The sequence below is a fragment of the Pantherophis guttatus genome, chromosome 6 (genome assembly GCF_059756535.1).
Source record: "Pantherophis guttatus breed Tessera chromosome 6, ASM5975653v1, whole genome shotgun sequence".
NCBI classification, from domain to species: Eukaryota; Metazoa; Chordata; class Lepidosauria; order Squamata; family Colubridae; genus Pantherophis; species Pantherophis guttatus.
Genome location: NC_142068.1, coordinates 37,137,234 through 37,152,910, shown reverse-complemented (window position 1 = coordinate 37,152,910; position 15,677 = coordinate 37,137,234). Strand labels below are relative to the sequence as shown.

At 36.5% G+C, this 15,677-nt stretch overlaps 1 protein-coding gene across 3 annotated transcripts in view; it reads right to left on the bottom strand.

The window, feature by feature from the left end:
• Positions 1-15,677, bottom strand: part of CAB39 (calcium binding protein 39) — a 30,159-nt gene that overhangs the window by 5,639 nt on the left and 8,843 nt on the right. For all 3 annotated transcript variants that reach the window (XM_034439480.3, XM_034439481.3, XM_087872694.1), the window contains exons 2-5: positions 11,699-11,857; positions 6,960-7,124; positions 4,509-4,627; positions 119-287 (exon numbers count right to left, since the gene is read on the bottom strand). In XM_034439480.3, coding sequence (XP_034295371.1) covers positions 119-287; positions 4,509-4,627; positions 6,960-7,124; positions 11,699-11,812 — 567 coding nt within the window. In that variant the 5' untranslated portion in view covers positions 11,813-11,857. The remainder of the gene's footprint in view (positions 1-118; positions 288-4,508; positions 4,628-6,959; positions 7,125-11,698; positions 11,858-15,677) is intronic.

Sequence of the window (15,677 nt, the reverse complement as noted above, 5' to 3'; positions counted from 1 at the left end):
GCAATTTTAATAATGTTATTTTGTGGCTGTCTGGTTGATTCTTTGATATATTTTCCAAAATGAACTACAGCAGTTATGATATAAATTTTTAAATGTTGTCGAATATAAACAATACAACCTTGAAAGTGGCAAATGCATCTGAAGCAATGTCAAATGTTGACATTTCCACATATCTGAAGAAGTCGTAAAACTGTTCTGACCACAAGATTATTTTCGCTAGTGGTTCATGTCTGATGCATTCTCTTAACATGATTCCACAATTCAGAGCAATTTCTGGAGATTCATACCTGTTTAAGTAAAAAATATAGTATCAACAAAACAGGCATACAGTCAAAGCAGATTATTAATGTATGTTCTAAATCACCTACTAAAAACATAAGTTTATATTTACTGGAACAACACTTCTGTTGCATGAATGTCTGTATGTTCAGACAGATATCCCTCCTAGTTTTTCATTTATCTTGTAAATGGACAGGCTTCATACATGGAAACAGTATCAGATAAATGCTATGAAAACAGCAAGCAAGTTGTCAATGTTCAAATATTATAAAGGGGCAACAGCAATTGAAAAAAATAGTCATGAAAGTTTATTGTGGCACTTTGTACAGCTACTAACCCGGTTTTTTTTAATCTTTGATGATAGGGATTTACAAGCAAAAACTCTTGATTTTTTAAGATAATTTTTCTGAAAAAGTACAATCTGATTTTCTGAGTGAAGTTCATTACCATAAATGTTGATAGGTCTGTTAGCATAAAACTAAGACTGAAGCCATGGTCAGGGATGTCTTTACCAATTTCACATTATTAGAGATAATAATTGAGAGCAAGTTAGGTGTGTGGTTTAAGGTGCTGGTCTAGAAACTGGGATATTGTGAATTCTGGTCCCACCTTAGGCATGAAACCAGCTGAGTGGCTTTGAGTCAGTCATTCTCTCTTAACCCAACACACCTCACAAGATTGTTATTGAGAAAATAGGAGGAGGGAAGAATATTGGATATGTTTGCTGCCTTGAGTTATTTATAAAAATAATAAAGGTGGATGAATAGCAAATACAAAATATAAAGAAATAAAATTAGCAGGCTAATCATCTTCTTCATTCCTGCCTTCAGAATCCATTGTTAAACAATAAGTTTTCCATATTTGGGAGGCTATGGATACAACTGGAGCTTGGAAGAAAAAACCACTCTGGGTAGAAAATGTTTTATGTAACCCTTTTTATACAGGTTATCTGTACTTTTTTTCCTTTTCTCTTTTTCATCTTTTGCTAGCTTACTCTCCTCGATCACTGCTTTTGCCAAGGTATTTTTTCTTTTAGCAAAGCTCTGTCATGTAGCTATGTCAACCATCCCACTCAGTCATTTAGCAAAGAAAGACTCCTGGCCATTTGTTTTTGCCAAGATTATACTTTACTGAAGCTTAAGTGGTTACAAAAGTAGAGTAACCTGAATCTGAGGTTTTCTGTGCAAATAATACAAAGTAAATTTTCCTCCTCTCATCTTTGGCCATCCCCAGTTATCTTAAATGTCCAATTAGATGCTTGTATATTGTTTAGGACAGGGGTCACCAACCTTTCGGACCTCAGGACCACTAAATTCATAATTTTAAATCCTGCGGACCACTAATATGATCTGCCTAATGACCGGCTAGGTGGGGGTGGCTAGGTGGTTATGTGACTGGGTGGGCGTGGCCAACTCAATGTCACTCACATCGAGGGATGCTTCACTAGCGTCTACTCGCCCCTCCCCTCCCAGCCACTCCTTGCCTCCCTGCCTGGGCTCCTTAGCGCTCCAACAGGAAGACGTTGTTGGAGCTAAGCAGCCACCACAAAAAAGAGTTGGCAAAACAGTTCAGTTCAAATTGGATCTGAGCGAGGAGGGAGCTCAGTAGAAGCACCTCACTGAGGACTACGAGCATAGGCCTTCAAAGCAGAGCGAAGACCTGCAGGAGTGCAAGGCCAGGTACCGGCGCCTGGAGGCTCAGCAGGCTGAGATTGTCAGCCAGTTCCAGGCCATGATCCAGTCCCACTGGAACAAGGTCCTCTGGCTCTTCGCCACCAGAGGCACTTCCCTCCAGCCTTTATCCAAAGCCCTGGCACCAGGAGGCCAAAGCAGACTCCAAGTTGGAATTTCTGTCGCCCTCCGACCCATATAAAAAGACCCTGAAGGGGGACACTCTCTGCAGCAACACAAACGTTCACTGCAGGTATTCATCCCAGGGGCCTTGGTTTGAGGACCCCTAATTTAGTGCAACATAAAAAATACAAATAATTTTTCTGCGGACCACCAAAATTTTCTCACAGAGCACCAGTGATCCACAGACCACCAGTTGGTGACCGCTAGTTTAGGAAACAGGTTTTCAATTCCCAGCTCTGTATATTGATAGTTGACCTTGGCTGGCTGAAACTTCTCACAAAGCTCAGCTGGGCTTCCACCCCTCCCTTCTTCCTTACATTCCAATCTTTCCCTCTCCATCATCCCCCACCCCCATTGCTAATGTCAGGCTCATGAAGCTTAGATAGGAGTGATGTAGCCATGACAACTTCACCTTTCTCTTTTTTTCAAAGAATGTTCTGGGTGTACATAAAGTTCAAGGGATTCTGGGCAAGGGAAGGGATTTGCCAACTGCTAGGGGCTTCAGTGTAAATTCAAAGAAGAACCAAGGGACACAATGGAGTCCAAACATTTGCTATTTTTACATTCATATTAGAAGTCCCTATAGAGTGAGATTTCAAAATGCATTCATGAATTGAATTCCAAGAATACAATCATACTCCAAATAATATCCAGACTTCCATTACACATGTGCTGGTTTCACTGGCAAAGTCCTAAGTAATTTACAGCTTAACTATATGACCTTAAAATTTGGTGGAATTTTGGTGTATTATTTATTTGCTATGTTTGAATGAATAAGCAACATTTTGTAAGTTTTGAATGCATCGTGTTTGTTGCTTATGTGTTGAGTAAGAAGCAAACGATGGTCAAAAGAAATAAGTACTCTTCTGTTTACAAATTATTCTGTTATTTCTCACATTGCTTAACTGTTTTTTAAATGACAGGAAGAGATTTCATTTCCCCCAGACGTGGGGAAAAACAATTATAAATATCCCTCTGTGCTAAACAGCAACAATACTTCACTGTTCATTAATTTGTTGAAAGGTTTCACATTTGTTTGTGACTGCGAACACAAATGAAGCATGATGCTCCAATATATTAATGCACATGATATAAGCAGAGGAAATAGCAATCTGGTGGGGAACATACACAATGAGTTGTTCTTTATTTGAGAAAACTGAACCAATAATTCATCATTGCTACAAGGCTATGAATTGTGTATCAAGAAACACAGAGCGCATTGTGTGGGAAGACTTCGGTCTACTTTGTGAATGATAAGCAAATGTTCAATGTTTAAGAACCAATTTGCATACCAAGGTGACAAAATATGCAAACCCACAGACAAACTAATGAGAACAATTCCATACATCAAGACTACTTATGAAGATACATACTGAAAGAAAGTGAAGCTTATCTTTAAAATAAGACACTTTTGAGTATTCCTCTGCAGGGATATTTGACTCAGGTCTTTTAAAGAAATCTTAAATCTACCTTCCATAAAATATGGTATGGAAGTTTTGTTTCTAAAACACTGACTATATTTGAAAAAAAACAATGCTAAGCTACAGTTTAATGAGGTAAGAATTTCATAGAAGTACAGATTCAATTACTGCAAGTTCAAATCTCACCAGGCTCAAGGTTGACTCAGCCTTCCATCCTTTCGAGGTAGGTAAAATGAGGACCCGGTTTGTGGGGGCAATAAGCTGACTTTATATAAAAAAGAACACCACTGGGGGGGGGAGCCCTACTAAGCAGATATATACAAAAGTATGAAGGCTATTGCTTAACACATTGTAAGCCGCCTTGAGTCTCTGGAAAAGGGCGGCATATAAATTGAACCAATAAATAAATGAATAAATAAATTCTATCTTGTCTTGCAGGAAAACTGAAAGTTTAAGTTGAAAACATATTGCCAGTATGTCTGCATTTCTCATTAATTTTAATTTAATATAATACCCCATTCTTTCATTATGGTTTATGGAAACAAGCCTCATTTCCACTAATCAGACTTAATAATATAGTTTACCCAGAGGTAAGATGACATAATAAATTGCGGTTAACGACCAACAGATGCAAAAGTTTCCAAACTTCTCATTGTTATGCTTACAAGACTATTGGGAGAGTCCAATTTGGCAGAAACGGGCTTTTGTGTATAGTATGTTGGGAAGAAGGAGGTCCTTTAAGAAGTAATTGAAGTTCAGAATTTTCTAGCCACTGCAGATAATTACAGGAATACCAGCAGCTCTTTAGGTCTCTAAACTAGTTGACAGCAACCTTTATAATTACAACTAATTATTAAGGTAGAGATACTACAGCCCTACCCAGGTAGAAAATTAAATGTAAACTAGTTTACATGAGAAAAAAAAAATCATCTCATATTTACAATATAATACATACCCTTTTAACAGCATGAACAATATATTTTGCTGAGTGCAGATATATTCAACTGTGGGTGTTCTAGTACCAATTTGTCTTCTCAGAATATTGTTAAATATTTGAGCCACATCCTTTTTGCCCTATCAAAAATACAAAGTAGGATGTTATGTTGGTATATTACATAAAATGCAGTAATAACACTAAAAATATATAACTTCACTTTGTGTTTTAAACTAATTGATACTATTTTTATAAAATATATATTTTATAAATTAAATATATATATTTATTCAATACTGAATAGCCAATATAATTAGTTTACAGCTACAAAGCTATATCAACTTTTTATTGCCTAATTTTTACCAAAACTAATTTCTGTATGCAGGATTTTTTTCTCCAACAATAAAACGCTTTAGCTATTGCTTTCAACTACAAGAGGAGCAATACCATCTGTGATTGTATGTGATATTTACATCCTAAACTAAAGCTATAGAAGAATATTTCTATTTGCCATCAAGAATCCAACTTTTCCAGTCATCATAGTTTACCCCATGTTCATCTTGACTAGCTCTAAATTTATTATTGGCACATCAAAATAGAATTTTTAAAATTCCTTTGAAAGAATAAGCCAATCACAAATGTTTGTATTTACCACAATTCTCTATTCTATACACATAGGCAAATACACAGCTAATGAATCATTCTTTGTGATTCTCCTTCTTTTACATACATTATTTAGGTTTCTTAGTATTTCATCGTATTTATTCACAGGAGGAAAGAAAGCAAATATTTTCTTAAATATTGTTGGTTATATTACTAAGGGAGCAGAGATGAGACTACAGGAATAAATGTTGCAAAATATAATTCTGTAGGAAGACAGGAGGCGCTGACTGACTACAGTCCAAATACAAATATTTGTAATTCCATTGTAAACTGACCCAAAAACAGGAATAGTTTTTCCCTTTGACTAATGTTTCTAGAAACTACTTCATTCAAAGTGCATATCACAATAATCAAACATTACTCAATAGCCCTGCCAACTCTACCTCAAGTCTTGTGATTTTTTTTTCTGGATTTATCACTAATGCCAGCAGTTGTCATAAGAAACTTGATTATGAACAACAGTAACACTTTATATGTTTGAACTATTTTCTACTTCTAAATGATACAACTTCGTCATGATAATGATAATTACATATATTATATTGGCAGTGCTGAAAAAGAAAAGTTCCATGTTTTTGATGCACACAGCAAAAATTGGGTCAGCTAGGTGCGTCTGATCCAGGTCAGATCGAGTCTGAAAGCTGGGAAGCAGCAACAGGAGGAGGAGCTTCTCAACTGTCAGACTCGATCCGGCAAGATCAGAGGTCTTAACCCATACCTGACCACTGGCCCCTTGCTCACTTAGAAAACACTGTTTTTAAAAAGTATATATGCACATCTCTAAAGATATATTCCATTACTAGGTTATATAAATGTAATTCATTCTATAAAAATAGTAGGATAAAGGCAAGGCTTCAAAGATTAGCCAACAAGTTCTGCACTCTCCCATTTAACAACTGTTTTTGAACTTGTGTTCCTCATAAAATCGTAGGGTTGGTAAGGGCTTTGGAGGTCTTCTAGTCCAACCCCTTGCTCAAGGTAGGAATCTTTATACCATCCCGGACAAATGGTTGTCCAATCTTTTCTTGAAAATCTCCAGCGATGGAGCACCCACAATTCCAGGAGGTAAGCTGTTCCATTGATTAATTGTTCTCACTGTCAGGAAATTCCTCGTTTCCAGATTGAACCTCTCTGACATGTTCCAGTTTTTACTGCTTCTGAAACACAGGGAGCCTTCAGATACAAGTCACTTATGATACAGAGAGGGGAACGTGGTTTGCTTCTCAAAAAACTCTAATTGCCTTTAACCCTAAAGGCAGAGTTAATAGCTTGTTATATAAAAATCACATATAACTAATAATGTAGATAATGAGAGAGAAACCACATTCCCACAATGGGAGCTTATCGAGCAGTTTTTATTTTCTCATTAATAGAATAGCCAAATGGAATTAATGGGCATATTCAAATTCTGGGGGAAAGATTCATTCATCTTATTGCTGGAGTTTCTTTTTTTTTTTTAATGAATCCCTCAGCTTGTCCATGGGCCTCAATGAGTACCCAACTATGCAAATTACTTGTCAGCTCTGGAATGTTCTAGGGCACTTTCAGTTCTTGTTGACAAAAAGTGTGTGTTTCATAATCTTATACAACTATATTTACGAAGAAATCTTTTTATACCTAAAAAGACACCAGTGTGAGGTTTTTTCTGCCTTAAAATAGGCCTTAAAATAGATACAAGGAATCATCCATAAATCCAGTAGGAACCCAGTTTCTCCCCACATTCTACGCATGGAGATTTCAAAAAAATAATTTACTCTGGTCTTTGATGAGATCCAAATGTGAAATTAACATTAGTACATATTTTCCTACCTCAAAATCAATGAGTTGTAGATCAGCTACTAGGGTGCTAAGAAGACCGCTGTTGTATAGTTCTTGAGCAAGCTGAGCTACAGCTTCTGTCTGAGGTTCCTTTTCATTGGTGCCATATAAGATTTCTTTCATGGCAACTAGGTTTTTTGAAACTTCTTCGGTAGCCTGCACAAGGAAAAAAGCCTAGTTATTTTTAAAGCTGAAAATCTTTTGCTTACTAATTTTACTGCTTTTTTTCATTTGTTTTGAATACAATAAGATACAAAGAAAAAAGAAAATCATGTGAACAAAACAAAAACTGACAAACAACTTAACAAAAAACCAACAAAAGAGGAAATCTGTAATATATTCATCAAATTGTGAAAGGGCTTCTCATTCTGCATTTAAAAAGATGGTTCTCTAACATTACAAAATATCATAAAATCAATGCCAAAGAACATATTTAGTCATTAAATAATAGTATTAATAGATAAGACTGTCTTTCAAAAACAATTAAGTTACTTATGTCTTGAATCAAATCTTACTACTTTTCCAATTTTTCAAAATTAATTCACTCAGCAATACCCAAAACTCAATATGACCTTATTATTGCAAAAAATAATCAGATTTCAAAGTTATGGGATATAATTTATCATAACAGTAACATCTTTTATCATTGTAAAAACATTTCCCAGATGTCTATGGAGATTTTCAATCATCAGAACTGAAGAAGCTTCTTAGATGAGAAGTGAAATGTTTTCAAGGAAAAATAAAACAAGAAATTCCAATTGCCTTTTGGAAAAACACCTCTGATCTCCCAAATATTAACCTGAAAAATTCAGGAATTGAAGATATCTCATTTAGGCCACCTTACTTTTCTGAAAATCCATAAAATACTTCCAAATCACACCTTCATTTTTATTATAAAGTCTCCTATTTTGAGGCTTAAAAAAGACTTCTCTGGACAAGTAGAATATCCCTACTTGCTTGTAATTTTTTTTTTGCTATTATAGTCTGTAAAAAGACAGGTGCCCAAGCTATTTTGTACATTTAAATACATTTAGTTTTTGAAACATTATCATACATATGTCACCAAATGGTCACCTTGGAAAGGCCTGCATATTCCCAGCTGTTATGCTGGATATATCCAGTCGCAAAACTCAATACTCCAGAAAAGAAAGAGAAAGGGAAAAATATGAGTATTTAGAAATGAACAAGGCAATTACTGAAAGCCATCATGGGTTTGTTAAAAACAGATCATGCCAGACAAACCTGATTAGCTTCTTTAATAAAGTTATTAAATTAGTGAACCAGGGAAATGTTTGTGCTGTCCCACTCGCTCACTCACTCACTCACACACACCTAACAGTGGTTTTGTGGGTATTAATATTCCCCAGCAATTCTTTTCACCAAAATCTCAGAACTGTCCAAAATCCCAGAACTGTCCAGCCATTAAGTCCAGCGAAAAGCAGACGGTTGCTAGTCCACAGAGCAATGGCCAATTAGTCCACAAGGCACTTGAAAGTTTCCCAATCAAGATAAACCTATCAGGGAAACCCAAATTCACAATACAAGAGGGTTCACGAGGCAAGAAAAATCCAGAGTTCACAAGGCGCAATCCATGTCAAGGCACAGTATCAATCCAAAGCAAGGTAGGAATCACAACGTCTAGGAAACACACAGCTAGAAAATGAACACATTGTTCCCAGCATCGCCTCCATCTGTCTGCTGTGCTAACTAGCCAGCTTCACTGTTCCTGCCTTTTCTCTGTCCTATGTGTTCTCAGATCAAATGTAGAAGTGTTCCTTTTCCTCCTCGCTGACCATCTTGCAGCTGCATGCTTTCCCCACCTGAAGTCTCAGGGCTGTCCTGCTGCAGCTGTGCTTCAACCCAATCCCTTTCAGACAGCTGCTCGGAGCCGTTGACCAACACCTCTCCAGGTATACCCGGAACTGGTTCATCCTCCTCCAAGCTGACTTCTGGAGAGGTATCTGGGAAAGCGTCTGGGGGAGTCATCACTATGCCATGGATATAGTATCCTTAAACATCAGTAGGGCATTTGACAAAGTAGATCACAGCGTACTTCTTGGCAGATAGAACAATGTAAAATAGACAGTCTTCAATGGAACTATATGTATGTGAAAGAAGCATGAAGTGGGGTACCTCAAAGTTATGTTTTGGACCCAGTGATCTTCAACATCTTCATAAATGATGTAAATGAGGGGATAAAACTCATCAAATTTTCAGGTGACACCAAGCTGGGAAGAATTGCCAAATTTTCACGATTCAAAAGGACCAAGACAGATTGATCATTGGGCCCTATCCAAGAAGATGCAGTTCGTGGTGAGAAAATAACACAGGAAGTGATAGTACTGTTCTGTACTGCACTAGTGAGGCCACATTTGGAATACTATGTCCAATTCTGGTCAGCATAACACAAAAAAAGATATTGAGGCCCTAGAAAGAGTGCAGAAGAAAGCAACAAAGATAATAAGGGGTCTGAAGTCTAAATTATACAATGAACAGTTGTGAGAACTAGGTATGTTTAGGCTAGTGAACAAAAGGCTCAATGGAGACATGATAGCAGTCTTCCAATATCTGAAGGGCTGTCACAGGGAAGAGGATATCGATTTTCCATAGCACTGAGGGTAGCATAAGAAGCAATGGATGGATGAAAGCTCATCAGAGGGAGATTTAACCTGGAAATAAGAAGGAACTTCCTGACACTGAGAATGATTAATCAAGGGAACAGCTTGCCTCCCAGAGTTATGGATGCTTCATCACTGAAGTTTTTCAAGACATTTGTTAGGATAGTATAAGAACACTTGCCTTGGACAGGGGATTGAACTAAAAGACCTCCATTCTATGAAAGGGAAAGGAAACCAGATAGATTGGTAGGAGCAGTGGGCATTATTTTAGGGACGTTAGGGTGGTTTAGTAATGAGATGTTGAATGTCTGAAGAATGCAAAAAATCAGTTATCATTTAAACATAATCTCCTGGAAGGATAAAAAAATATCAGGCAGAAAGAGGAGACAGACTGTTAATTAAGCTCACACACTTGACTATTTATAGCATCAAGAGCAATTATACACACCACAAGCACACTGCCCATTTAAAAATAAATGCTGAGGTTAACCAAAAAGATAGAATTAGATCAACATATATTCAGAAGCAAACGAAAAATCACCCTAATATACCAGCCACACTTGTATTCAACTATTTAGGAGTCTGCTCCCAAAATCCCAAAAAAGATTTCTCTCCTTCGAGGGATATAACTGAAACCAAAAACAAAAAGACCTTGTCTTTTGCTTATTATGTTCAAGTCAGGATACCAATTTTTCTCTAAGCCAGACTCAAATTACAGTTTGTTCTTGGCTTCTGTTCAAAAAATTTTGAGGAAAACTGCCTAAGAAATTACACTGCGTAAGAAATTACACTGCATAAAAATTGTATACATGCATCCTTTGTATACCTTTTAAAACTGCGAATTACCATGAGAAAGTCAGGGGAGTGCAATATTGTTATATGACTACATTCTGAATTATAAATTTGAAAAAGTAAAATGATCACTGCTCATTTCATATATGCAGGAAAAATATGCTTAATCATTTAAATTGTTTTTCCATTCTTTATAAAGCGCATATATTCTATGCGCTTAAGTGGTCATACTGGAATACTTTTCATAATAGGAAAATGAGAATATAAATTTTCTCTGCTTTCCAAAACTGAAGCAGGAAATGGAGGAAAATTCTGTGCTCAGATTGTGGAGAAACAAAATTCTTAGTTAAGGAGAAGCCAGAAAGACTAGTTTCTTCTTTTAATCAACCAGTCCTAATTCTGAAAAGTGAAAGAGGATACAGGTAGTCCTTGATTTATGACCACAAATGGGACCAAATTTTGGTTGTAAATTGTTGTGGTCATAAGTCAAGGGACCCACATGACTGGACCCAATTTATGGTTTTAATGGCAGTTATTATGTAAATCATGCAATCATAAATCTGAATCATACTGCATTCATTATGCATTATGCAAATCCATTCTTCCAAAAGTCATGTGATTGCAGGTAGGGCAGAAAAGTTAGGCGTCCTTTATGGGCTGTAAAGTACCCTTCCTAGGCTGTTGTAACTTCAAATGGTCAATAAATGACTATTCATAAACTGAGGACTACTTTTATTGTAGAAAGATATTTTAAGCAAGAACCGCATGTGAAGGATTCTAGGCCTAACTTAAAAGTATTGCAATTTAAATATTGCATTATGACAATGTAATCTTCCTTTTTCACTACTACTTCTAGGCATTTAGTCCAGGGAAATGTTTTGTGAACATAAAGTTACCATTTCAACTGAGAAGTAGATTAGTTGGACAAGGATTCTGGTAGATTATTAGACTAGTGATAGATTAATAATAATGGAGTATAAACTAGAAAAAAATCAGGTGACAGTGAAAATGCATATAGGAAAGTAAGGAAAGTTTTTGTTGAAATTTTTTTTTGATGTTTGTTTATCTGGAAACATAGAAAATTTTTGAAGAGAAAATATAAATGCTATTAAAATAGTGCTGATAACAAATTAGTAAGGGTTGGGAAAGCTTCAAGAGCAGTACATTTCCCATATAATGTCCAGAAAAGCTGCTATAATCATTATTTGCCAAAATAAAACAACAGGATGATGCTGAGGATTAACAAAAATGCTTGGGAAAATTTGTACTGTTAAACAACCCCTCTGGGATAGGTCCATAAAAAGAAAATGTAAACTTTACCTTTTCTACCTTCTTGTCAGAAATATCTTGTTTTTCTAGAACTGCCATGCTTTCTTTCAAATTCTTCACTATGTCTGCAGGAGACTTGTGTGATTTGCCAAAGGGAAATGGCATGCTTGCAAACTACAAGGGTCTTTTCTTCTAAAAGTCTTCTTTTATCTGAAAAGTAAGAAGGAAGAGAGTTAAAAGTAGTAAAGAAAGCATATAACACCTAGATACAAAAAGTAGACATCATAACATTTGTTAGAATTGAGCCTGAGATTTTCAGCTTCAAATTAAAGCAGAACACTGAAGTAAATGCATGGAGTATATCAGTGTAACTTTAGTTCTACGGAAGTTAGCATTCATGAGCAAAACCACATCTTCCTGGCCTACAGAAAAACCACCCTCCATGGAACCAGTCCCTGACACCCTAAAGGCTGGGGCAGCTGGTCTAGAGCACTTCCACACAATTTTTGCAGTTTTCTTTTTCAATTTTATAAAATATACAGGTGGTAGCTCCTGCCCAAAATGTATCTGCTTTAGAAACTAAGCAGGATCAGGCTTCATTAGTAGCTGAGCAAGACAGATCCAGAGAATACCATGTCTGGAGGCATGACTGGTAAGTCAAAAAAGACATCTTGGAAGAAGGTAATGGAAAGTCACTTCCATATTGTTGCTGAAAAGATACATTATCTGTAAGGTTATCAGCACAGGAATCAAGTTTAACCTGAATTTATTTAATTAGTTTTTCAGCATCCAAGTAGGTGAAAGTGCTATTTAATAATTAATCCCTTAAGTGACTGGCCTTGCAGAGGAATCTGTTGGATAAAAAGGAACAAAACAGGGCTGTTTACAAAAAAAGTTTGGTGAAGCTAAGGTTACATAGCTGCCCTATGAAATGTAGTCAGAAAGAAAAACATAATTGCCTAATTACCCCTCACAAATCTCAACCAACATGGTTAAGGCTGGCTGGGAACTTTTGGAGGTGGAATTTGAACATTTCCAGGGAAATTAAGTTTCGTGGGCTGCCCCATTCCATGGAGCAACTTAAATGATATAATAATGTAGAGTAGAAGAAATAATTATTAGAAACAAATGTAAACAATTAAATGTTAAGAAACATCATTTAAAATGAAGGCTAAATGAATGGGAAATTGACAAGCAGAGATATTTGAATGTAGAAAAACATTCTTGAACATTAGAACATTGGATTCATAGCATTAGATTATTGGGTACATAGCAAAATGAATATTAACATATTCTAATTAAATAATATAATTAAAACAATATTTTTAATACTGGAAAAATACCTGTTCCAAGCCATCTGTTACTAGCTATTTCTCAAATACTATGAGACAAGCCAATACCACACATAATGATTTGTATTTGAAAATATTTTTCATTAATTATTAAGCAACTAGTTTTAGATTCCTTGTTTTTATGAATGACAGAATAAAAAGAAACCTATTTAGCAAACAGCTGTATTTTTTGTCAGCTGATGAGAAGTGCCAAATCAAAAACATGCACGGAGGTGCATAATATTCAAGAAGCTGTAAAAAAATATCTCTCCTATCTCTTCTATTTTATAGAAAAGAGAAACAGATAAGAAGAATTAGGAGCTATGTGATATTTATGAATACAGGAAAGTTAAATAACACCCTGCACAACTGTACTTCTCAGCAGCAGCAGCCGTGCTGGCGCTGAAGTACAGGCCTGGGGTCTTCAGTTTCAGCTGTCTGCTCCTGCACCTCAGCTTCACGCCCAGTGGCGGTACACCAGCATCACAGAGCAACGGTCCCATCGCCTCCACTACCCTGCATTCCAAGATCCTGCTAGGTCCAGCTGACCATAGCTGTCTTCTGCTGCTGAGGCCAGCCCAGGCCTATCCCAAGGCAGCTGTTGGCCGCACCAGGCCTTCTTCCCAAATCTGACTGCACCATTTTTCAAATAGTACACCCTCATTTTTATGATGCTTCAGAAGACCTCAGAAGCTTTCCAAAGGTTTTCTGTAAAGCAATGGCAACCAGCTAAGGGCCAAGGGGTTCTTCTGTACAGGAAGGCAAAAAGGGCAAAGATGAGGTTGTGGGTGGGGGAAGTAGGTGGAAAGGGGAAGTCGAAGCATCCCTGAGCCGTAAACGCCAAGCACTCAAATGTTGATTGTGGTGGCAATGCAAGAAGCTGAAACTACAAAGACTAGGCATAAGTAAACATTATTCAGCACTTTTGAACAAATGGTATCCTCTCAAAGACTACTTGTATGATATAGCCACAATTAATTAAGAAGTTTTTAAAAATAAACATATACAAGAGTCTAAATTTTAATCATATTCAAATAGTGGGTGGCTGTTTTGGTTAATACTCAGATCTTAAAAGCATAATAGCTGGGATTTTAAAATAAATGGTACACTAATTCCCTACTTCTTTGTCATATGTAGAGCAATTTTGAAAAGGAAGTTAAGGTAAATTTGTTTCCTGTCCTTTTCCAGTTCTCCAACTAAAATTTAAAGCAAGTCCTGCCTGCAGGCTATAATGTTTTTAGTATGATTTCATCCGGGAGGCAAGTCAGGAGTGACTAATCATTCTAAAAGCTAAAAAGTACAAAACTCAATGAACTCTTATCATACATACTAAGTAGGTATTTAATCGCTTTATATCCCCCATCTTACTCCAAGAGATAGCTAATATCAAACTTCATGTAGCTTTTCTTGGTGACATAAAACCTTTAAAGCCTGCTTATTTTCAGAAAGGTAGCTCTGCTGTGTGCTATCATATAATGTTGAGAGGTCAAGAAGAATTAATTTTGCAGTTTTAACACATCTCATAATCACCAATAATTTAACAGTTGAAAAATACTTAAAAATACCAACAAAAGCTTTATTCTAACAAAAGTAACATAATTTCACAGACGCCTACCCAAATTCCCACTTTCCCTGAAGTCATGATTCTAGAACAGTGTTTCTCAACCTTGGAAGCTTGAAGAAGGGTGGACTTCAACTTCCAGGATCCCCCAGCCAGTGCTGCTGGCTGGGGGATTCTGGGAGTTGAAGTCCACCCATCTTCAAGCTTCCAAGGTTGAGAAACACTGTTCTAGAACTTCTGCTGCTGAACCTTATTCAGAAAGGAGGAGATCTATACCTTCTTTCTTTTAAATTAAGGCTGCTATTCATTACTTAGGGGTGAACAAATGAACACATTTAAGAGAATAGACATACAGGACTGTACTATCAACTAGTACAGTCCAATCCAAGATTAAAAATTAAAGTGTACTTTTTCTAAAGAATGACTGCATTTGGATTTGTATGACGGTTGTGTCTTAAGGTCACATGATCACCATTCATTACTTTCCCAACTGGCTTCCAACAAGGAAAGTCAATCAGGAAAGCTGGATCAGCTTAACAACCATATGATTCGCTTAACAACCATATGATTCACTTAACAACCAGTGTCACTTAACAACGATGGCAAAAAAGTTGTAAAATAGGGTGTAACTCACTTAACAATCACCTTGCTTAGCAACAAAAATTGTTGACCCAATTGTGGTTTAAGTCAAGGACTACCTGTACAACGTGTACTCGATATTATGGTTACTGTAGAGCCCTGTGATCATGTGATGAAAATTCAGGAACTTGGCCAGTCCTTATAACCAATGACAGGGATACTGCAACTGTCCTCGCTCATCTATCTTTCCCGCTCAACTCACTCCACTGGGTCCTTTGGGCCTGGCTAGGTACCCACAGATCTTAGGCCTGCCTCTTGCCCAGATGAATTGGGAGAATTAATAAAATCTGTTAAAAGCCCAAAGTCATCATTTTAAGAGCTGAAGAGTATACCACCCTTTTTAATTGATTTTCAAACACAATACAATTTATAATATATGCCTAAAATGAATTCATAATCAATATAACATTGAACTGAATATGCTTGGTTACATTTTAAAATCATGAAGGATATTACCTTCAATCTATGAATTCCCAGCTAATTATTTCTATTAGAAAAT